This window comes from Amblyraja radiata, chromosome 2 (genome assembly GCF_010909765.2).
Source record: "Amblyraja radiata isolate CabotCenter1 chromosome 2, sAmbRad1.1.pri, whole genome shotgun sequence".
NCBI classification, from domain to species: domain Eukaryota; kingdom Metazoa; phylum Chordata; class Chondrichthyes; order Rajiformes; family Rajidae; genus Amblyraja; species Amblyraja radiata.
The window spans coordinates 14,180,632-14,197,479 of NC_045957.1; the positions used below are offsets into that span (position 1 = coordinate 14,180,632).

The following is a 16,848-nucleotide window of genomic DNA, read 5'->3' on the forward strand; positions in this document are numbered from 1 at the left end:
TAAGACTATACATGATTACAATCAAGCCACCTGCAGTGTACATATACAAGTTGAAGAACAAATAATTTAGTGCAAGATAAAGTCCGATAAATTTGATTTATGTCGGCCCTTCATGTAAGTGGAACTGAGTATAAAGGTAGCAAAGTTTTGGTGCAAGTTTACAAAGCGCTGTTGAGAATGCAGTTGGAGTACAGTGTTACTTTCTTATTTAAAGGAAGAATGGGGTTGCAATGGAGGATGTGCAAAGTGGTTTCTCTATTCTTGCTGGGGTATAAAAAGAATGGGAGGTAATCCAACTATGAATGACAGGATGCCCCCCCCCCCAAAAACAAAACAAAAGGGCATTTCAGTTGAAGAGGAGACTCAAGCGACTAGATGCTGGAATTTGGAGACACAAACAATCTGCTGGAAGAATGCAACTGGCCGATTGGCATCTGTAAGGGGGAGGGGGGGGTCCTGAGTCAGGCTTTTTTTTTGAAGAGGAGCACATGAATCTTTGCCTCACCTGGAAGGGCTGGATAGATCCCTGGTGATGGGAACAAAGGTGTAAGAACATGCAGTGGCGGACTGGGTCTAAAAATATTGGTTGCCAGGAGACAAAGGGGGCCCACTTCATCAGGGGCCCACTTGATATAGGGGACCCACTTCATCAGGGGCCCACTTGCCATCGGGCAAGCTGACACCCTGGCCAGTCCGCCACTGAGAACATGTGTTGCATCTCCTGAGGTTGCAAGAAAATGTTCAAGAAGTCAGGGAAAGACATGCTGGGAGTGATGAGTTTAGTTTAGAGATACAGTGTGGAAACAGGCCCTTCGGCCCACCGAGTCCGCGCCGACTATTGCCAACCAGCAATCCGCGTACACTAACACTATCCTTCGCACCAGGGACAATTTACAATTCTACTGAGTCAAATAACCTACAAACCTGTGCGTCTTTGCAGTGTGGAAGGAAACCGGAGATCACGGAGAAAACCCACGCATGACACAGGGAGAACGTACAAACTCCACACCCAAAGTCAGGATTGAACCCGGGTCTTTGACGCTGTAAGACAGGAACTCTACTGCTGCACCACCATGCCACCCCTGTTCTGTCTGCAAGGAGGTGTGGTGAGAGCAGAAGTCTGCAATACAGAGGAAATCACAAGGGAGAGCTGAACCAACTACAATAGAAGGGAAGCTATGTTTCCTGAATAAGGAGGACATGTTGAATATCCTGGACTTGAGAGCCGATGTGGCGGGGACAATTAGAATTTTCTTTGCTCGGAGGGTTATGACACTTTAAAATTGTCTACCCCAGAGAGCTATGGAGGTGAAATTCAGCATCAAATTGTATTTGTTCATGCCAAAAGGTCACCTATCCATGTTGTGATCAGCCATGATCATATTGAAGGGCCAAATGGCCTACTTTGCACCTATTTTCTATATTTTCTATGTTTCTCCAGAGATGCTGCCTGACCTGCTGATGTAAATATGTGGATTAATTGCCACAGATGGCTGCGGAAGCCAATCATTGGGTATTTTTTAAAGTGGAGGTTGATAGGTTCTTGATTGGCAAGGGTGTCAAACTTTACAGGGTGAAGGCATGAGAATGGGGTTGAGAAAGAAAAATAGATCAGCCATGAATGGATTGTGCAATCATCTCGATGGGCCGAATGGCCTAATTCTGCACTTATGTCTTCTGGTCTTGCTCCAGCACTTCCTGCCATGGTTTGATAAGTATCCTGTTTAAACACGCACACAGTACTTGACTTTGTAAAGATACAAAATGAGCACATTGTTGGTGACCAACCTATCCACGATACATGTTATCTTTTCCTCACAATACTCCACAGCCACAGAGGAGACCAGAAATGGTAAAACAAATTGCATCATATGAAGTCATTCAATGATTTGCATGCAATTACAATATGTATCCCATATTTAGCTCGACATTGCAACACGCGACATCACGTCAAGCAATAACGTTGCACAATTGGTTCTGATGACAAGTAATTGAAGGGATGGCTCCCCCTCTGGTGCAGGTTACGCCATTTACAGTAAAGTCAAAGTCACTTGGCCACTTACAGAGGAAGTAAAGAGCAGATGCACATTACATTAGTCACAATAATGGTTTTGCAAGGGAATGTGCTTGATGCTTTGCAGGCTTACTCAACATTAAAAAAAGAAAATTGGATCATTTCTTCTCTCCTCCCCCTGCTGAAGAATCTCAAGACGAAACAAATAGTTGTTTTTAAAGAAGAACAGTTCTTGAACTGCAAAGATTGTAGAAGATAATAACACTTTCAACCTTCCAACCGCAAACATTTGATCAAAATTGCCATCTATTGCTTCATTGAACGTTTATGGGCACATCCAATATTGCCAAGAACATTAAATGATATATAACAAAATATAAAATAATATAAACACTGTGGTCATGGCCGTGAAAAACAAAGATGCCGCTGGATACCTGTGGCAACGTTTCATGAAGTGTTATATCAGTTGTGAATGCGTGGATAACAAAAACATTTATTTGAACAGGTAAACTGTGCTAATTGAAATCCAGTGCTTGGTGACAGAACATCTTTGAAGTCAATTTAGTTTAGTTTATTGTCACATGTACCGAGATACAGTGAAAAGCGTTTTTTTGTTGCGTGCTAACCAGTCAGCAGAAAGACAATACAAGATTACAATTGATCCATTTATTGTGCATAGCATGATTCTTCCCTACTGCAGGGAATAACGTTTGTTGTATGGTAAAGAGTCCGATTAAGGATAATGTCAGACGGGACAGCAAGCAGAGGGTTAAAAAGAAAAGCCATTTTGGCTCAGCGGCCATCAAAACATCTGGCTGCAAGTTTGCTTTTTTATTTTAAAGGAGCAAAGGCAGCTCTTTGGAGAGTTGGCAAGAGTGATAGAAGGAGTCTGAAGAAGCGCCTCTTGTCACCCATTCCTTCTCTGCCTGTCCCGCTGAGTTACTCCAGCATTTTGTGTCTATGTTTGGCAAAAGTGCTTATAGTCTGTCCTTGTTTTTAAAAAAATTTAAATTTTGCAAATGTGTTCCTCTTCCTCCCAGCAGCTGAAGAGCGCACCCAACCTGCAGCCCGGCGCAACTCGGTGTTGCAATGTTGCAAACCCGCCGCTCCCGCCTTTATATATACGCTGCTAAAAATAGCCCGCCGCCCCCCGCGCCAATCGGCGGGCGGCACACGGAGCGCGGTCGGCATGGCCCCCCCACTCGACCAATGGGAGGCGGCGTTACATCCGGAGGACCGCGCGACGTGCGCTGCCATTGGCCTCCCATGACATCATACGCAGGGCGGAGATTCCGGGCGGAGTGTGGGGGGGGGAGGGGGGGGCGGTGCTTGTGAGCCGGGCGGTCACGTGCTTCTGCTTGGTGGTGGAGGGGGAGGGGCTGGGGAACAGAGGGGGGCGGGGCTGCTCGCTCGCCCGCCCGCCCGGGCTCCGTTCTATCTCTCAATAGGGAAGCGCTGCGTTTGACTGCCTTCGCTGTGTCCATGTATATGAAGTGAGTGAGAGACAAGACGGGGCTCTCTCTCACTCTATCTCCTCCTGGCTGGTTCGGCTCGGCTTGACCCTCTATTTTGTCCTGCAATATTTGTGCTGGGAAACTTTCTCGCCTACATTGATCCATTTTGTTTTGAAGGAACTCTATATTTTTTTTGGCAAAAAAAAAAAGATAAGAGACATTCTGAACAATTACGGTCACAGCCAGGCAGCATGGATGTTCTACCGAGGTGCAGCATTTTCCAAGAGCTTCAGATTGTGCACGACACGGGCTACTTTTCAGGACTGGCATCACTTGAAGAATATTGGCAGCAGGTGAATGTTAGTTATTTTGAAGGAAGGTTTTGTTTGTGTGTTTGAGCGCCGTGCACAGTGACATGTCTGACTGTCTTTATCTCTTTTGAGGCCACTTCACGTTTTGCAATGTTCAACGTTATTTTGTTTCTCTTTTGCTGTTATTCCACGCATCTCTCTCCTCTCTCTCTCTCTCTCTCTGCTGGATGGACCGAGCTAAGGTTTCCTCGCTGGATTAGCTGCTGCGAAACAGAAAACAAAATTGCTCTTGGGATACTTGTAGCAAACTCCAGTCCTCTGACTCAAATTTGCCAGTTGCAGCAACTGTCAAATTGCCAAGAGTAAAAAAAAAACTTGAACTGTATTGACTATTGTCAGCTCATCGAGTCTGCCAAATAAATTAGAGGCACACTAAACAATCTCAGAGCTACATGTAATGCTATTTTGTACTTGGGGAATATTTTCCTTCAGCAAGAGATGCCAACCAGAATATCTGCCTGTCGTCTCCTGGTGGTTTTATTCGCTATTTACAAAATGTAGTTGAAAGGAATGTTGTTTGAAGTAGCTCGCTGTAATGTTTCCCTCGAGATAACACAAATTACCATAAGAATAGCTAAGATAAACCCAGTTCAAATGCTCATCATATTTGTCGAAGACGGGATGGTTTGAACAGCGCCTAAATTCGTGCAGTTTGTTTAAAGCCCTTGCGTTGTGTAATTGCATGTGTTCCCCCCAACCACCCTCACCCCCCCCCCCCCCCCCTCTCTCTCCCACCCCCTGTTCTTCAAAAGAAGCTGAAACATTCAGTACGTGATTGAAATTGATCCAAGTAGTTTCCTTCAGGCATTTGGGATTTGGGCAGGCGGCCAAACTCGTCTTCGCTTAGCCTTGAGAGGCATTTTTACTACAGAAAAAAACAGTTCGGTCTTGCAGCTAATGTGTTTACTGGAAGGTTTGGTTAAGGGAAGGAGACAGAAACGTTGAACGCGACCTGTAACCTTTCGATTTGAAACCGTGTTCTCTGAAAATAATATCTTAACATTAACGGCCTTCGCCAGCTTAACAAACATACGGAACAATCGTCAGTAATGAATAAACTTCCTCACTCTGATGCGATGCCAATTCGCGTCTTCCCCAATTTCCGATGAAGTATTGTGAAATACGAAATGGGGAACATAAATTATCAGATTCATATGAAAAAAAAATATTCACAATTAATCTGCACTTAGCAGTACAAATGTTTTTTTTTGTAGAAAATATGTTTTTACTTTAATAATAATAACAACAATAATAATAGACAATACTATGAATTAAACCGCACAAAGTGGACATTAAACTAAACCTAAAAATTCATTTTTTTTTAAATCTGAAATTTTTATTAAAAGTACACTAGGTGTTCAGTTTTCATCTGTGGACTCATCAATTGCAGCCACATTTTCAAATGCAAAACATCATGCGTTTCATTTTTTTTCTCTTCTTTGCCTTTGAGTTTCCTGCTTTGATTCATTGGTTGCTGTGAACACGGTTGATAAATGCTGAGGCAAGCAACTTGCGGTGTAAAAAAAAAACTGATTAAGAAAAAACAGCGTTGCTCACGCCATTCTGCCCCCACCGGTAATTTTTTTTTTTAAGAGAGAAGAACTCGTGCAGATGGTTGAAAGGCAAAGGAAGTATTCTTTAGACTGGAGAAACAGCGTGATGACTCACGCAGATTTGCCTCGTAGCCTTGTTTGCCAAAGATACCGAGGGAGAGAGAGGAGGGGGGGGGGAAATGTTTTGCACTGTGGGACTTCCCAAGAGCATTCCAGAGTAATTTCCTTTGCTGCATCCTGTTGAGCGCTACTTTCCGTCGTTGCTTTTTTTTTTTTAACAAAGATATTGTATTTTACTCAACACACACACACACACACAGACCAGGCGTTTACAGTTCGACTGTTAGCCGCTCAGACCCACTCCTGAGCACGAAATTCTTTTGAAATAGCTGATGGGTCACGTTCTCTCTCTCTCTCTCACACACACACATACACGCATACAGGAAGCTGACGTTGTTTGGTAGTCTATCCAACGGCCCTGTAGGGTTGAATCCACTACAGTCTGCGTGTCAGCCTTACTAAATATGGCTAACTGTTGTCAGTTACAACAGACAACAGAAAGTTGGTTTAAACAGGTTATGTGGTGGTGGTGCCCATGGGGGGGAGGGGGAGGGGGGAGATACAAAACATCCCAGTTCTGCTTTTCATTTGACCAGACTGACATAATGCCGTCTTGTTTATTTAAAGATACATTGGAATAAAAATGTTGTTATTAATGGCAAGACAGCTACCACCAAGAGCGTCTCTACTATTTATTTCATTCCCCTTACATGTTTTTCCTCTACCTGCTAAATTTTTGTAAGGTGTCCTTGAGACTCTTGAAAGGCGCCCATAAATAAAATTTATTATTATAAGAGGAACCTCCCTGTAACTTTTTTTTCAAATTAATTTGAATGTTGTAGTTAGTGATCTCAGCAAAGCCGCTCAGCACATTTTTAGGTCGTGCACCAGTGCCAAATAGTTCTTGTAAACAATGAAAATGAAAGTGCTTGGTCGCTGTACGTTTAATTAACATGATTTAAAGAGTGTTTTCTTCTTTGTAATTTAATAAATAGAAACAGTACACCATTTGATCCCTTCTTCCTGTTTTTCCATTCAAAATGATTATCTCATCTTTTATTTTTTAACATCACTTTTCTGTGGTGAACTCACATCTCTTAACCCATCCAATGACCCCCGTCTTGAATATGTCAATGACAGAAGCCCAATAACCTTTTTTAATGATGATTCAACTCGTACGGTCATGTGATAGAGCAGAATTAGGCCATTCGGCCCATCAAGCCTACTCTGCCACTCAATCATGGCTGATCTATCTCTCCCTCCTAACCCCATTCTCCTGCCTTCTCCCCATAACCCCCTGAGTGAAGAAATGTCTTTCTCATTTCTGCCTTGAATGGTCAGCTCTTTATGTGGAGATCATGCCCCCTTGTTCTAGGCACCCAGCGTCTGGGATGTTGTGCTAGGTTTAAAGTTAAGAGATCCCAGTTGATGAAATAAAAACATAGGAAATAGGTGCAGGCCATTTGGCCCTTCGAGCCAGCTGATCATCCAAAATCAGTACCCCGTTCCTGCTTTTTCCCCATATCCCTTGATTCCGGTAGCCCAATGATTAGGTGTGAGTGTGAAAAAAAAAAAAAAAATTATATGAGAATTATCACAATAACTCTGGTAGCTGGGATGTGTCATCATTATTGACTCCAGGGCTTGGGGCAAAACATTTGGGGAGACTGTGGCCTTTTGGTAACTTCCACACGTTTCTACCTTTCAGACATGCCTGGAGTTGGAACGGTACCTTCAAAGTGAGCCCTACGTTTCAGCTTCTGAGTTTAGATTCGATGGACAGGATGACCTCTTGAGCAAAATCATGATGGTCTGTGGGGACAAGGATGAAACAGACAAGAAGAATGGCAACTTGTTGGAGGAGGAGACCCAGGAGAGTCAGAACCTGGAGACCAACAGCTTGAGCTCAGATGTAAGCAGCGAATCTCTGGACAGCTCTGAGGAACTTTCGCCCACGGTAACCTATACCTCAAATCCCTTGAATACGGTCCTGGTGAACTCTGAAAATGTAAACTCTCCAGTTCTTTCCACTCCTCCCTCGTCCCCAGAACCAGCCAAGGAGTCTTCTCCCCAGCCCTGGAGCAACCCGCCAGCCAACATTCCTGAGCTGAACGCTGTTAAAATTCGTGGTGGAAACGCTACAAAATCCTTGGAAAAATCTAGCCCGGTTAATGGCGAGACATCACCCGATGGCAGGAGAAGGGTCCATTGGTGTCAGTTCAATGGATGTATGAAAGTTTACACCAAAAGTTCACATCTAAAAGCACATCAGCGTACTCACACAGGTTAGTAGATGCTTTCATGTGGATCCAGTGGTGCGGATCCGGCAATTGGTGTTAGTTGATGTTTCCTTTATAAAAAAAATCAAAAAAAATCAACATTTTGTTTGGTTCAACCATACAAAAAAAAATGGGTTGCATTAAATGCAATTCATCTTTAATGTCTGAATCTGAAGGTGCTTGCAGAATATTAATGAGCATGCCCAGCTTAAGTTCAATAACATGTTTGCACAACCACCTGGGCAAGGAGGACTGCTTGCATAGATTCCTTCAAGGGGATGGCAGAGATGTGATGGGCTGAATGGCCTCTTTCCACGTGGTGTAACTCATTGACACTTTGGGTAGTTTTCCCTGCAAAAGCTGAGTTAGGTTTCTGTTTGACTCGAAACAGCTCAAACCCAGACAGGGCCTCCTGAAAATGATTGCTCTGATGTTGTTGTTTTGCATGGTATGGAACGGCAGTCGTGGAGGCGTATAATTGAAGTGTTGGACAGTCTGATAAAGGGCCCACGTGTGAATTCCAGCCTGCTATGACATTTAGACTTGGCAATCCTCTTTCTAGGAAGAATGTGAAGCAATTTGATGGAGAGTTTTTTTTAGCAAAAAGCAGAGATACTCTCGGTCGGTGGTGTGAAAGGGAACAAGAAGACTGCCAATATACCTCCCATCAGCCATTCATTGATGGGGCAAATCATTTATCATCGTATCGGAGATATGTGTATAATGTACTGGGAGCAATCGTACAACGTGCAGCAAATGCATGGGTTGTTGCATCGTCTAAATCACTTGGAATATCAAGCAAGTTAGAGAGCATTTGATCAGAAACTCTTCTCCCCTTAGAAAGAGAATCTGTGGTCATATGGGATCTGAAAGCAAATTGGGAAACAATGTGATCATCTGCAGCCTCTTTGACATGCAACTTTACAAACACCAGAACCAGACTTTACCCAATCCCACGTTCAAATCATTTACAGGACCATGTTTGTCGCAAGTCAGCTTGATATAATTTTTTTTATTTTTCTGCTTTTCTGCTGAAAAGGAATAAATATTTCTTCTGTTTGAGTGGTCAGGGGGGAGGGGGTTGTGTGCAAGATTATTGATGAAGAAGTCACTTTGCCATGAAATCTATTGCTGATCTGATTTGGTAATCCATACTGCAGATGCTCCCTTCCTAATCAGATAAAGGAGGGTGATTGTTCTCTCGACCTTGGGCTACCCATTTTTAAACAAAAATGCATGTTATTATACTTTTCAGTAACATTCAAGGTGCTGAAAAATATGATAGATACTCGGTCCTGGTCGTCTGTGTCAAAAATACTGCAGAAGGCAATATCTGCTGTTTCTTTCAATCACATGAAACCAATTGTTCACGAGGGTCACTATTGTGTGATCATTTTAATCAAAGTAATCAAATTAGTGATGTATTCTTCAGATCTTTCTAACAACATAGAACCATAGAAAATAGGTGCAGGAGTAGGCCATTCGGCCCTTCGAGCCTGCACCACCATTCAATATCATCATGGCTGATCATCCAACTCAGTATCCTGTACCTGCCTTCTCTCCATACCCCCTGATCCCTTTAGCCACAATGGCCACATCTAACTCCCTCTTAAATATAGCCAATGAACTGGCCTCAACTACCTTCTGTGGCAGAGAATTCCACAGATTCACCACTCTCTGTTTTTCTCATCTCGGTCCTAAAAGATTTCCCCCTTATCCTTAAACTGTGACCCCTTGTTCTGGAGTATGCAACCCCATGCATAACTTGCCTGGCCTGCTTTAGGATATGTTGCAGCCTATTTAAAAACCCTCACTGTAAATACTATGCACCCTTTAATACATCAAGGCAAGAATTAGTTTCCTTCCCGAAAATACAATGTGTGAATTTAGCTTTCACTTGAGCCACCGAAGCTGTGACTGCAATGACTCAGGAGCAAGGGCCTTTTCTGAAAACCTTACTCTTGTCAAGAATGTCACAATGAATTCTCTGGATACAATCTGCTGTATGCTGGCCTTGATCCATTAAAGTCAATGTAACCCTGTTCGTAGACAGTTCACACGGAAGGATACAACAATGCCGAAGGAACGAGGAAATGGGCTGAGCTCTGGTTCCTGTGTGGGACATGAAGCTGACACATAATAGGGATTTAAAACGTTGGAATGCTTGGAAATATTGTAACAGATTTTAAATGCCCCCTCTGATTGCTCGGGGAGCATAACAGTAGGACATTCGAAATGATGTTAGTTGAGATACACTGCCAATCAATTGAAATGTTGTTGGACTGTGCTGATTGAATCTATTAAAAAAATATATATATAATTCTCAGAAATTGGTTTAATTAATATTTTCCATTTCCTTACTGTAATTGGCAAGCTCTGAATCTGTGTTATTACATAATCAATGGAATCAAATTGCATTGTCTACATGCGGTGTTCCGGTTCCCTTTGCTTCTCTGTGTCCTTGTCACAGGCATGTATGTGGTGGCATAGGGGGAGCATGCTCTGCTGGCATTACGCTAAATCAAAGCACTCAGTAGTATTACCCCTGCCAGTGGCTTGCTATGTGGCTGGCAGTCCTTAACCAGACATGCTTATTAACATTCTGTGAATAGTTTGCGCATCAGGCCTTTAATATGTACAGCACTCTAATGTAATTCACTGTGTTTGCACTCTTGAAGTAAAAGGTGAAATGGCAAATATTGTCGCTCAAGTGTTTCTGTGATTAACTGGCAATTGTTAAAGAATAACCAAAGCCAACAAGCGTGGCTTGCATGACAAGAATCCGTAAACCCAGTGACCTTGCCCTCTTTCTCTTTCACTTTGTCTCTCAATATGTCTTTACAACCTTGTTCTCTTTTGCCCTCTCTCAACAAGCACTAGTATTTATGGCTGCAGCTGGTTCCTGGAAAACCACAACTATTAATTGCTAGCTGAAATTTGAATATCAGCTGGGTGGTACACAAGATATAGCATCTCCCTTTTTTTTTTTTTTTTTTTTTTTTTTGGCAAATTACAGGGCGCAATGATAAAATCAGCTTGTATTAATGACATGTATCTCATAGAGTGCCAGTGGGGGTCTCTTTATTATGTAAAAGGTTTTGTCTTGTTTGACGTTGCACATGCAGTTTCTGAGCCGGGTTCAAGTTGCGTTCGGCTGTTTGACATGCCCCTGTTCAATTTCCACAGGTGAAAAGCCTTACAGGTGTTCGTGGGAAGGCTGTGAATGGCGATTTGCACGGAGTGACGAGCTTACAAGGCACTTCAGGAAACACACTGGGGCGAAACCGTTTAAATGTACTCATTGTGACAGGTATGGGCACGCTGCAAGCACTCAAATCCAAACGGGTACATCTTCCTTTTGGTGTTAAATTTTCACACAAGTTCACAGGTTATAGGAGTAGAATTAGAATAATCTGCACAGCGAGTCCACTCTGCCATTCGGTCATTGCTGATCTCTGTCTCCTAGTCCCATTTTCCTGCCTTCTCCCCATAACCCTTGACACCCGTTCTAATCCAGAATTTGCCAATCGCTGCCTTAAAAATATCGACAGACTTGGCCTCCGCAGCCCTCTGTGGCAATGAGTTCCACAGATTAATTACCCTCTGACTAAAGAAATTCCTCCTCCACCTTTCAAAAAGACCGCCTTTTAATTCTGAGGCTATGACCTCTGGTCCGAGACTCTCCCACCGGTGGAAGCATCCTGCTAATTCTGCTACTCTTCATGTTAAATTGGGACTTACCACTGACATAAGTGAATTCATTAATACTTTATTGTCACCACGTGACAAGTCGCAATGAAATTCTTTGCTCGCATACCCAAGGTATGTAAATAGTCGTCACATAAAGGGTGCTGTCAAAGTTACAAAGTATCCGAGTTTCACTGTACCTCAGTACACGTGACAATAAACTAAACTAAGATAGAAAGCAATTCCCTGTGATTTGAAATCTTAGTCACTTACAAGAGTTGCTGCTATGGAAACTAATTCAGTTTATCATGTTAGTTTATTGTCACGTGTACCGAGGTACAGTGAAAAGCTTCACTGTGCTTTAATACGAAACGATTGAACTTTATTTATTCCTGGAAGGAAATTGACCTGTCATAAAAACACAAAATATGAAATAACATGAAATATGAAATGAAACATGAAGGGGGGGGGGGGGGGGTGTTGAATTTTTAATGGCTAAGTCAAAAGAAGTGAATGTCGCTTTGCATAAGTTTATAGAAGTGGTGAGGACTATAAAAGTGGTGAGAACTATAAAAGAGAAACCAGAGAGATTACAGACGCTCAAATCTGGAGCAAAAAAACAACGAGCTGCTGGAGGAGCTCTGCTTGCCAGGCAGAATCTAGAGTCTGAAGAAGGGTCTCGGCCCGAAACATTACCCATTCCTTCTCTCCAGAGATGCTGCCTGTCCCGCTGAGTTACTCCAGCTTTTTGTGACTATCTTCAGAATGTGTATCATTCAGGTTGGCCAAATATATTGAGCATTTTGGGCCGAGAACTCTTTGCGGATTGAAAGAATAGAGGGGAGAAAGCCAGTGAAATGAGCTGAGGGGGTGGGACAAAAGTTGGCAAGTGATAGGTGGATGCAGATGAGTAGGGGTTGACTGACAGGTGGAGTCAGGTGGTATGAAATAACTTGGAAACAAAACACCAGCTTTCTCGATCATCAACACAATAATAAAAAATAAATTGATGCCAATACACAGGAGAAACATTTTAAGGGCTGGTTCCCAGGCAAAGCCTGTTGCTATTCGCAAACAATCTTCCAGGCATCACTACAAATTACAGATGTCAGAAGTAAAATTGTTACTGCAATTTCAGCAATGCAGTTACACTCCGATAATGCAAAATGTATAATCTGGAAGCTCAATAAAATGTTAACGTTTGTAATTTTCTTCATGGCAATTTTAAAAATCTCCTACTGCACTGGATATTTGTCGCTTTTATTTAAAGCTGATAGGAATTTTCCTGAGCTGCAGGGAGGGAGGGAGGGGGGGGAGGGGGAGGAAAGAAAATAAATCTCCAAAGAGTTTGTCCTTGTTATTGATTCATGATTCTTTGAAAGCAAAAGTGTACAAGGCTGCGTTTAGGAGGCAAAATCTGAGAATCTGGCCAACCTGAATGTGAGGTAACAGATGCCGATTATATTATGGTGAAGCTCTGAATGAAATGTGAAGCAATTGTAGCAACAAAAAAAAAGATTAATGTTCAACAGTGAAATGTCAAATAGATGGCATTAAATGCTGTGGGCTCACACAGTTATCCCGTAACACATCACTTGCCTTCATTACCAGATAGGCTCTTTCTGCTAGCAACACAATAGACGTTAATTGACTAAATTAAGATGGTTTCCTAGCTTAAAGATTTCAGTTTATCATCCCTGAAGTTGATTACTTGATTATAAAGTATTGATATATTATTATATATTGTGTATATATATATATTTATATGTAATATATATTTATATAGAATATATTTGTATTATATTATGTATATATTTAGGTATAATATATGTTATATTATGTATATATTTAGGTATAATATATATTATATTACATATATTTAGATATAATATATTTTATTATATGTATATTTAGATATAATATTTGTATATAATTTATATATAATATATTTAGATATCACATGCATACATTAATATATAATGTGTGTATTTATTTACATATTTACCTATTTATACTTGTATTTATTTTTCTAAGTATTATAAAGTGAGGAACAGCCTGACACTGAGGAGTGTACTGAAGATATCTTTCATTTGTGTGCCAGATATGTTAAATTAATGTGTGGTAATTTCTGGGGGGAACAAATTGTGATTTTAGGAATGGAGGGAGCCCAGTGTGTGTGCTGGACAATTTATTTGATCTCCACCCAGTGTAAAACACTGTGCGTTTCAGTAGGTGGGTGGACTGGGGAAGAATTAGCTTTTTAAGTGTAGATCGTTTGAGGGAAAAATTGGGAATCGGATTAAATATATTCTTCTTTGCACCGAATACCAAGATGTCGATGCAACCCTGAAGCATTGTATGCCCATGAAAGTCAAACAAAAACAACTGCAGATGCTGGAAATGGCTCGGCATGTTGGCCTGCATGTGTGGGTAGAGAAACAAGAGTTCAAGCCTCGTGTTGAAAACATCAACACTCCTTTCTCTGCCGTAGATGCGGCCTTGACCCACTCCCAGCCTTTTCTTCATTTATTTCTGAATCGGTGGATGACATATGTTCCTGAAGCAATGTGCTTGGTTGCCATGAGAACATATTTGGGCTTGACTCAAAATTAGCGCAGATTAATCCTTTATAAAGAATAAAGTTTCAGTTCATGTAAAGTTTCAGAATATAGAACATTTTTTTTTTCGTGGAAGTAACTTCTCTCCTGTTGCTCTTTTCTCCTGACCACCCCACCCCACCCCCCAAGGTGTTTCTCTAGGTCTGACCACCTGGCCCTTCACATGAAGAGACACATCTGAGAGAGTCCAGAGTACAAGTCGGATGGCGATTCAGCTTCACTATTGGACTGCCACACGAGGAGGAACGTATGCTCCAGACAAAGCATGCCATTTTGCACCCTACCCAGTATCCTCCAGGATCTTATTTTGTCAGGGTGTTCTCAGAGACCGTGAGAGTGAGAGGCAGCATAGCGACTGTGATGGACGGCATCTGGTTAACCTTCCTGGATGCATACATTGGCACCTAACCTTGCGAGTGGCTGCCCGAGCCCCCTGCTGTGAGCATGTGCACTGAGAACATGGTTGACTAGGGTTGATTGTATGATGAGGAAACCAATGATTATTTTCTTGTGGTGAGGTAAGAGTGCTTTAAAGTGGGCTGGATGAGTGTGTGTGAGCGAGAGAGAGAGAGAGAGAGAGAGAGAGCGGACGAAAGAGAACAGTCAAGAGAGGGACGTGCCTGGAGATGGGATAACCGCCAAATGTCTTTGCTGTTCCATGCCTTAAGCAAGGCACTGAATCTGGACAGGAGACCCACCCCTTTCCCGTGTGAGAGGAGCTTTTGGTGTCTGGTGCAGCTGATAAATGTGCAATGTGTCGAGTAGCCTTGTTCACTTGTTACAAAAAAAAAAGCTAATTTGTAATCCATTGTATAAGCTGTGTATTAAGGATATAACACAACTATAACTTTCATGATAAACAGAAAGGTGTTGCATGATTCTGGGGATTGTACACTTTTCTTTCTTTGTAATTGGGGACTGCAATTTGATTCCAATGATGTGCAGTTTAAAGGAGAAAAAAAAAAAAGATCGGTCTGGGCGAATGTTACATAGAGTAAAGGAAGCCTCAACTTTTTTTGGTTGAATACCACTATAGCTTAGCAACTGATTTACTTAAGCAGCTAATTTTGGTCTTTTTATTTATGCCTGAGGACTAATTTCTGGTTTCTAAATGTTAATGCACTGTTGACTTGAAATAATGGTGCCTTATGAAAGTGACCTTGCTGCAGTAAGTGTAGCAATCTCATGTGGGTCACCAGACAGGGGGGTGTGGGTGACTTGGGCTCCATTAAGGCTCCCTATCACGTGATATTGTATTCTATGCCTCTTTCTGTCTTTGACATGGAAACAATAATAAAAAAATACTTTTCTTTAATTTTCTGAGTACAAAATGCCAATTTTTGTCTACCCAAGTATTAAATATTAGTTTTATTTTTTTATTTTTGACTGAATATAATGTATTAAAATGATCTATTGAGTATATAGTAATTTCATTGAAGGTGTTCTTTTTATATTATATTAAAAAAAATTATATTGATGTGCTGTCAAGGTAACACATTCCTAGTACTCTTGAGCATAAAAGATGACCATGATAAATCGCTTGGCTGTAAAGCACTGTTAATTCTGAAAAAGCATCTTCACTTTAACCCTAATGCAGTAAAATGGAAGATTTATAATGGTTAACAGTGACATTGGAGGGACTCCAGCATGGGATGAATCAGATAAAGTGGCTCATTGGGCCCTATGCTAGCATTAATTTCCTTTTGTTAGCCTGCTGATTCGGCACATTAGATATTGAGCTGTCTGTGGAGTGCAATATCTTAATTTGACCCACTGGGCCGGCTGAGATGCATTTCAGCAGGCAAGTGAAATGCGATTGCTGGGGTTGCAAATATAGTCGGAAAGCCATTGTGTTTCACAGTTGTGAAGGCTGACGAGAAAAAAACGCTGACTGAATTTTAATGGCCTGGGTGTATTTTAAAAACGCACAAAAGTCCTTGAACATCAGGAGCTGCTGCTGATTAAATTGTTGGATTCAGTGTGGACTTTGGTGGTGCTGATGGAGAGGAATTAAGAGGGTGGATGTTACTATAAATGTTTACACAAACACATGGTTTTTGAGGGCAGACATGCAAACTTTCCCTTCTATGCATTTTTTTATTTGCCAAAAACCATAGAGGCAGCTGCTTTTTGAAGACAATTTACAGCATTTTTTTAAATAACTCGGCATGTGTATGCAGTGCTCTACCTAGTTGTAACAAGCCACTAGATATGAATGCCATTGACAGAAAGTAAAACAAAACTTGAATCAGCTTGTGCTTTTTAATGCAATATGTATAAAAATTATGGTTGAATTCACTGGAAGAAAGGTTAGGCCATGTACTATTTTTCTATTAACTAGCCAATGAACAGTGTCTGCACTGTTCTGTGGATAATGGAGCCTTAATGAAACCATATGACCTTGGGTTGCAATTAAAATTGGTCTTATTATTGATGTTTCACATTTCTTTTTAAAAGCCCTGTTTATCTCCAACCTCTTTGTAAAATTTTGTTATTTGAAATCTTTTTACAAGGTTTTATTTGAAATTGTTTTTTGCAAGATTGTTATATTTCTGTATGAATGTATTTTTTATTGTAAAACAATGGAAAATTCTTAACAGAATGCACCCGTCTGGCTTCGTTTCTTCCTTGGACTCTTTGATCTTTTGAGCTTGTTTAATTTCATATTTATTTTAACCTGGTCCTCCTCTTAGCCACCATCAATCTGTCTGATTTTTGCAATTTTAACCTTGGCGCATGTGTCGTTTAATAATTCAGCATAAGCCCAGGCCAGCATCCTGAGTGATGCCACATTGATGGAGTACCGATAGAA

At 41.4% G+C, this 16,848-nt stretch overlaps 1 protein-coding gene across 2 annotated transcripts; it reads left to right on the forward strand.

Annotated features, from left to right (window-relative positions):
• The first annotated feature begins 3,428 nt into the window (after positions 1-3,428).
• Positions 3,429-16,633, forward strand: klf6 (Kruppel like factor 6). Of its 2 annotated transcripts, none has more exons than XM_033042160.1 (4): positions 3,429-3,827; positions 7,161-7,737; positions 10,918-11,041; positions 14,166-16,633. In XM_033042160.1, the coding sequence occupies exons 1-4, from the start codon at positions 3,720-3,722 to the stop codon at positions 14,215-14,217; spliced, it is 861 nt and encodes a 286-aa protein (XP_032898051.1). In that variant the 5' UTR covers positions 3,429-3,719; the 3' UTR covers positions 14,218-16,633. The 2 variants fall into 2 exon arrangements, with proteins under 2 accessions (XP_032898051.1, XP_032898058.1); XM_033042167.1 differs by having other exon boundaries at positions 3,431-3,821.
• Positions 16,634-16,848: the final 215 nt, after the last annotated feature.

What these genes read in the sequence shown, in the direction of transcription:
- klf6 (XM_033042160.1), top strand. Translation starts at nt 3,720, where the DNA reads ATGGATGTTCTACCGAGGTGCAGCATTTTCCAAGAGCTTCAGATTGTG. An exon ending in ACATCAGCGTACTCACACAG is followed by an intron (nt 7,738 to 10,917) that starts GTTAGTAGATGC and finishes CAATTTCCACAG; the next exon opens with GTGAAAAGCCTTACAGGTGT. An exon ending in AAATGTACTCATTGTGACAG is followed by an intron (nt 11,042 to 14,165) that starts GTATGGGCACGC and finishes CCACCCCCCAAG; the next exon opens with GTGTTTCTCTAGGTCTGACC.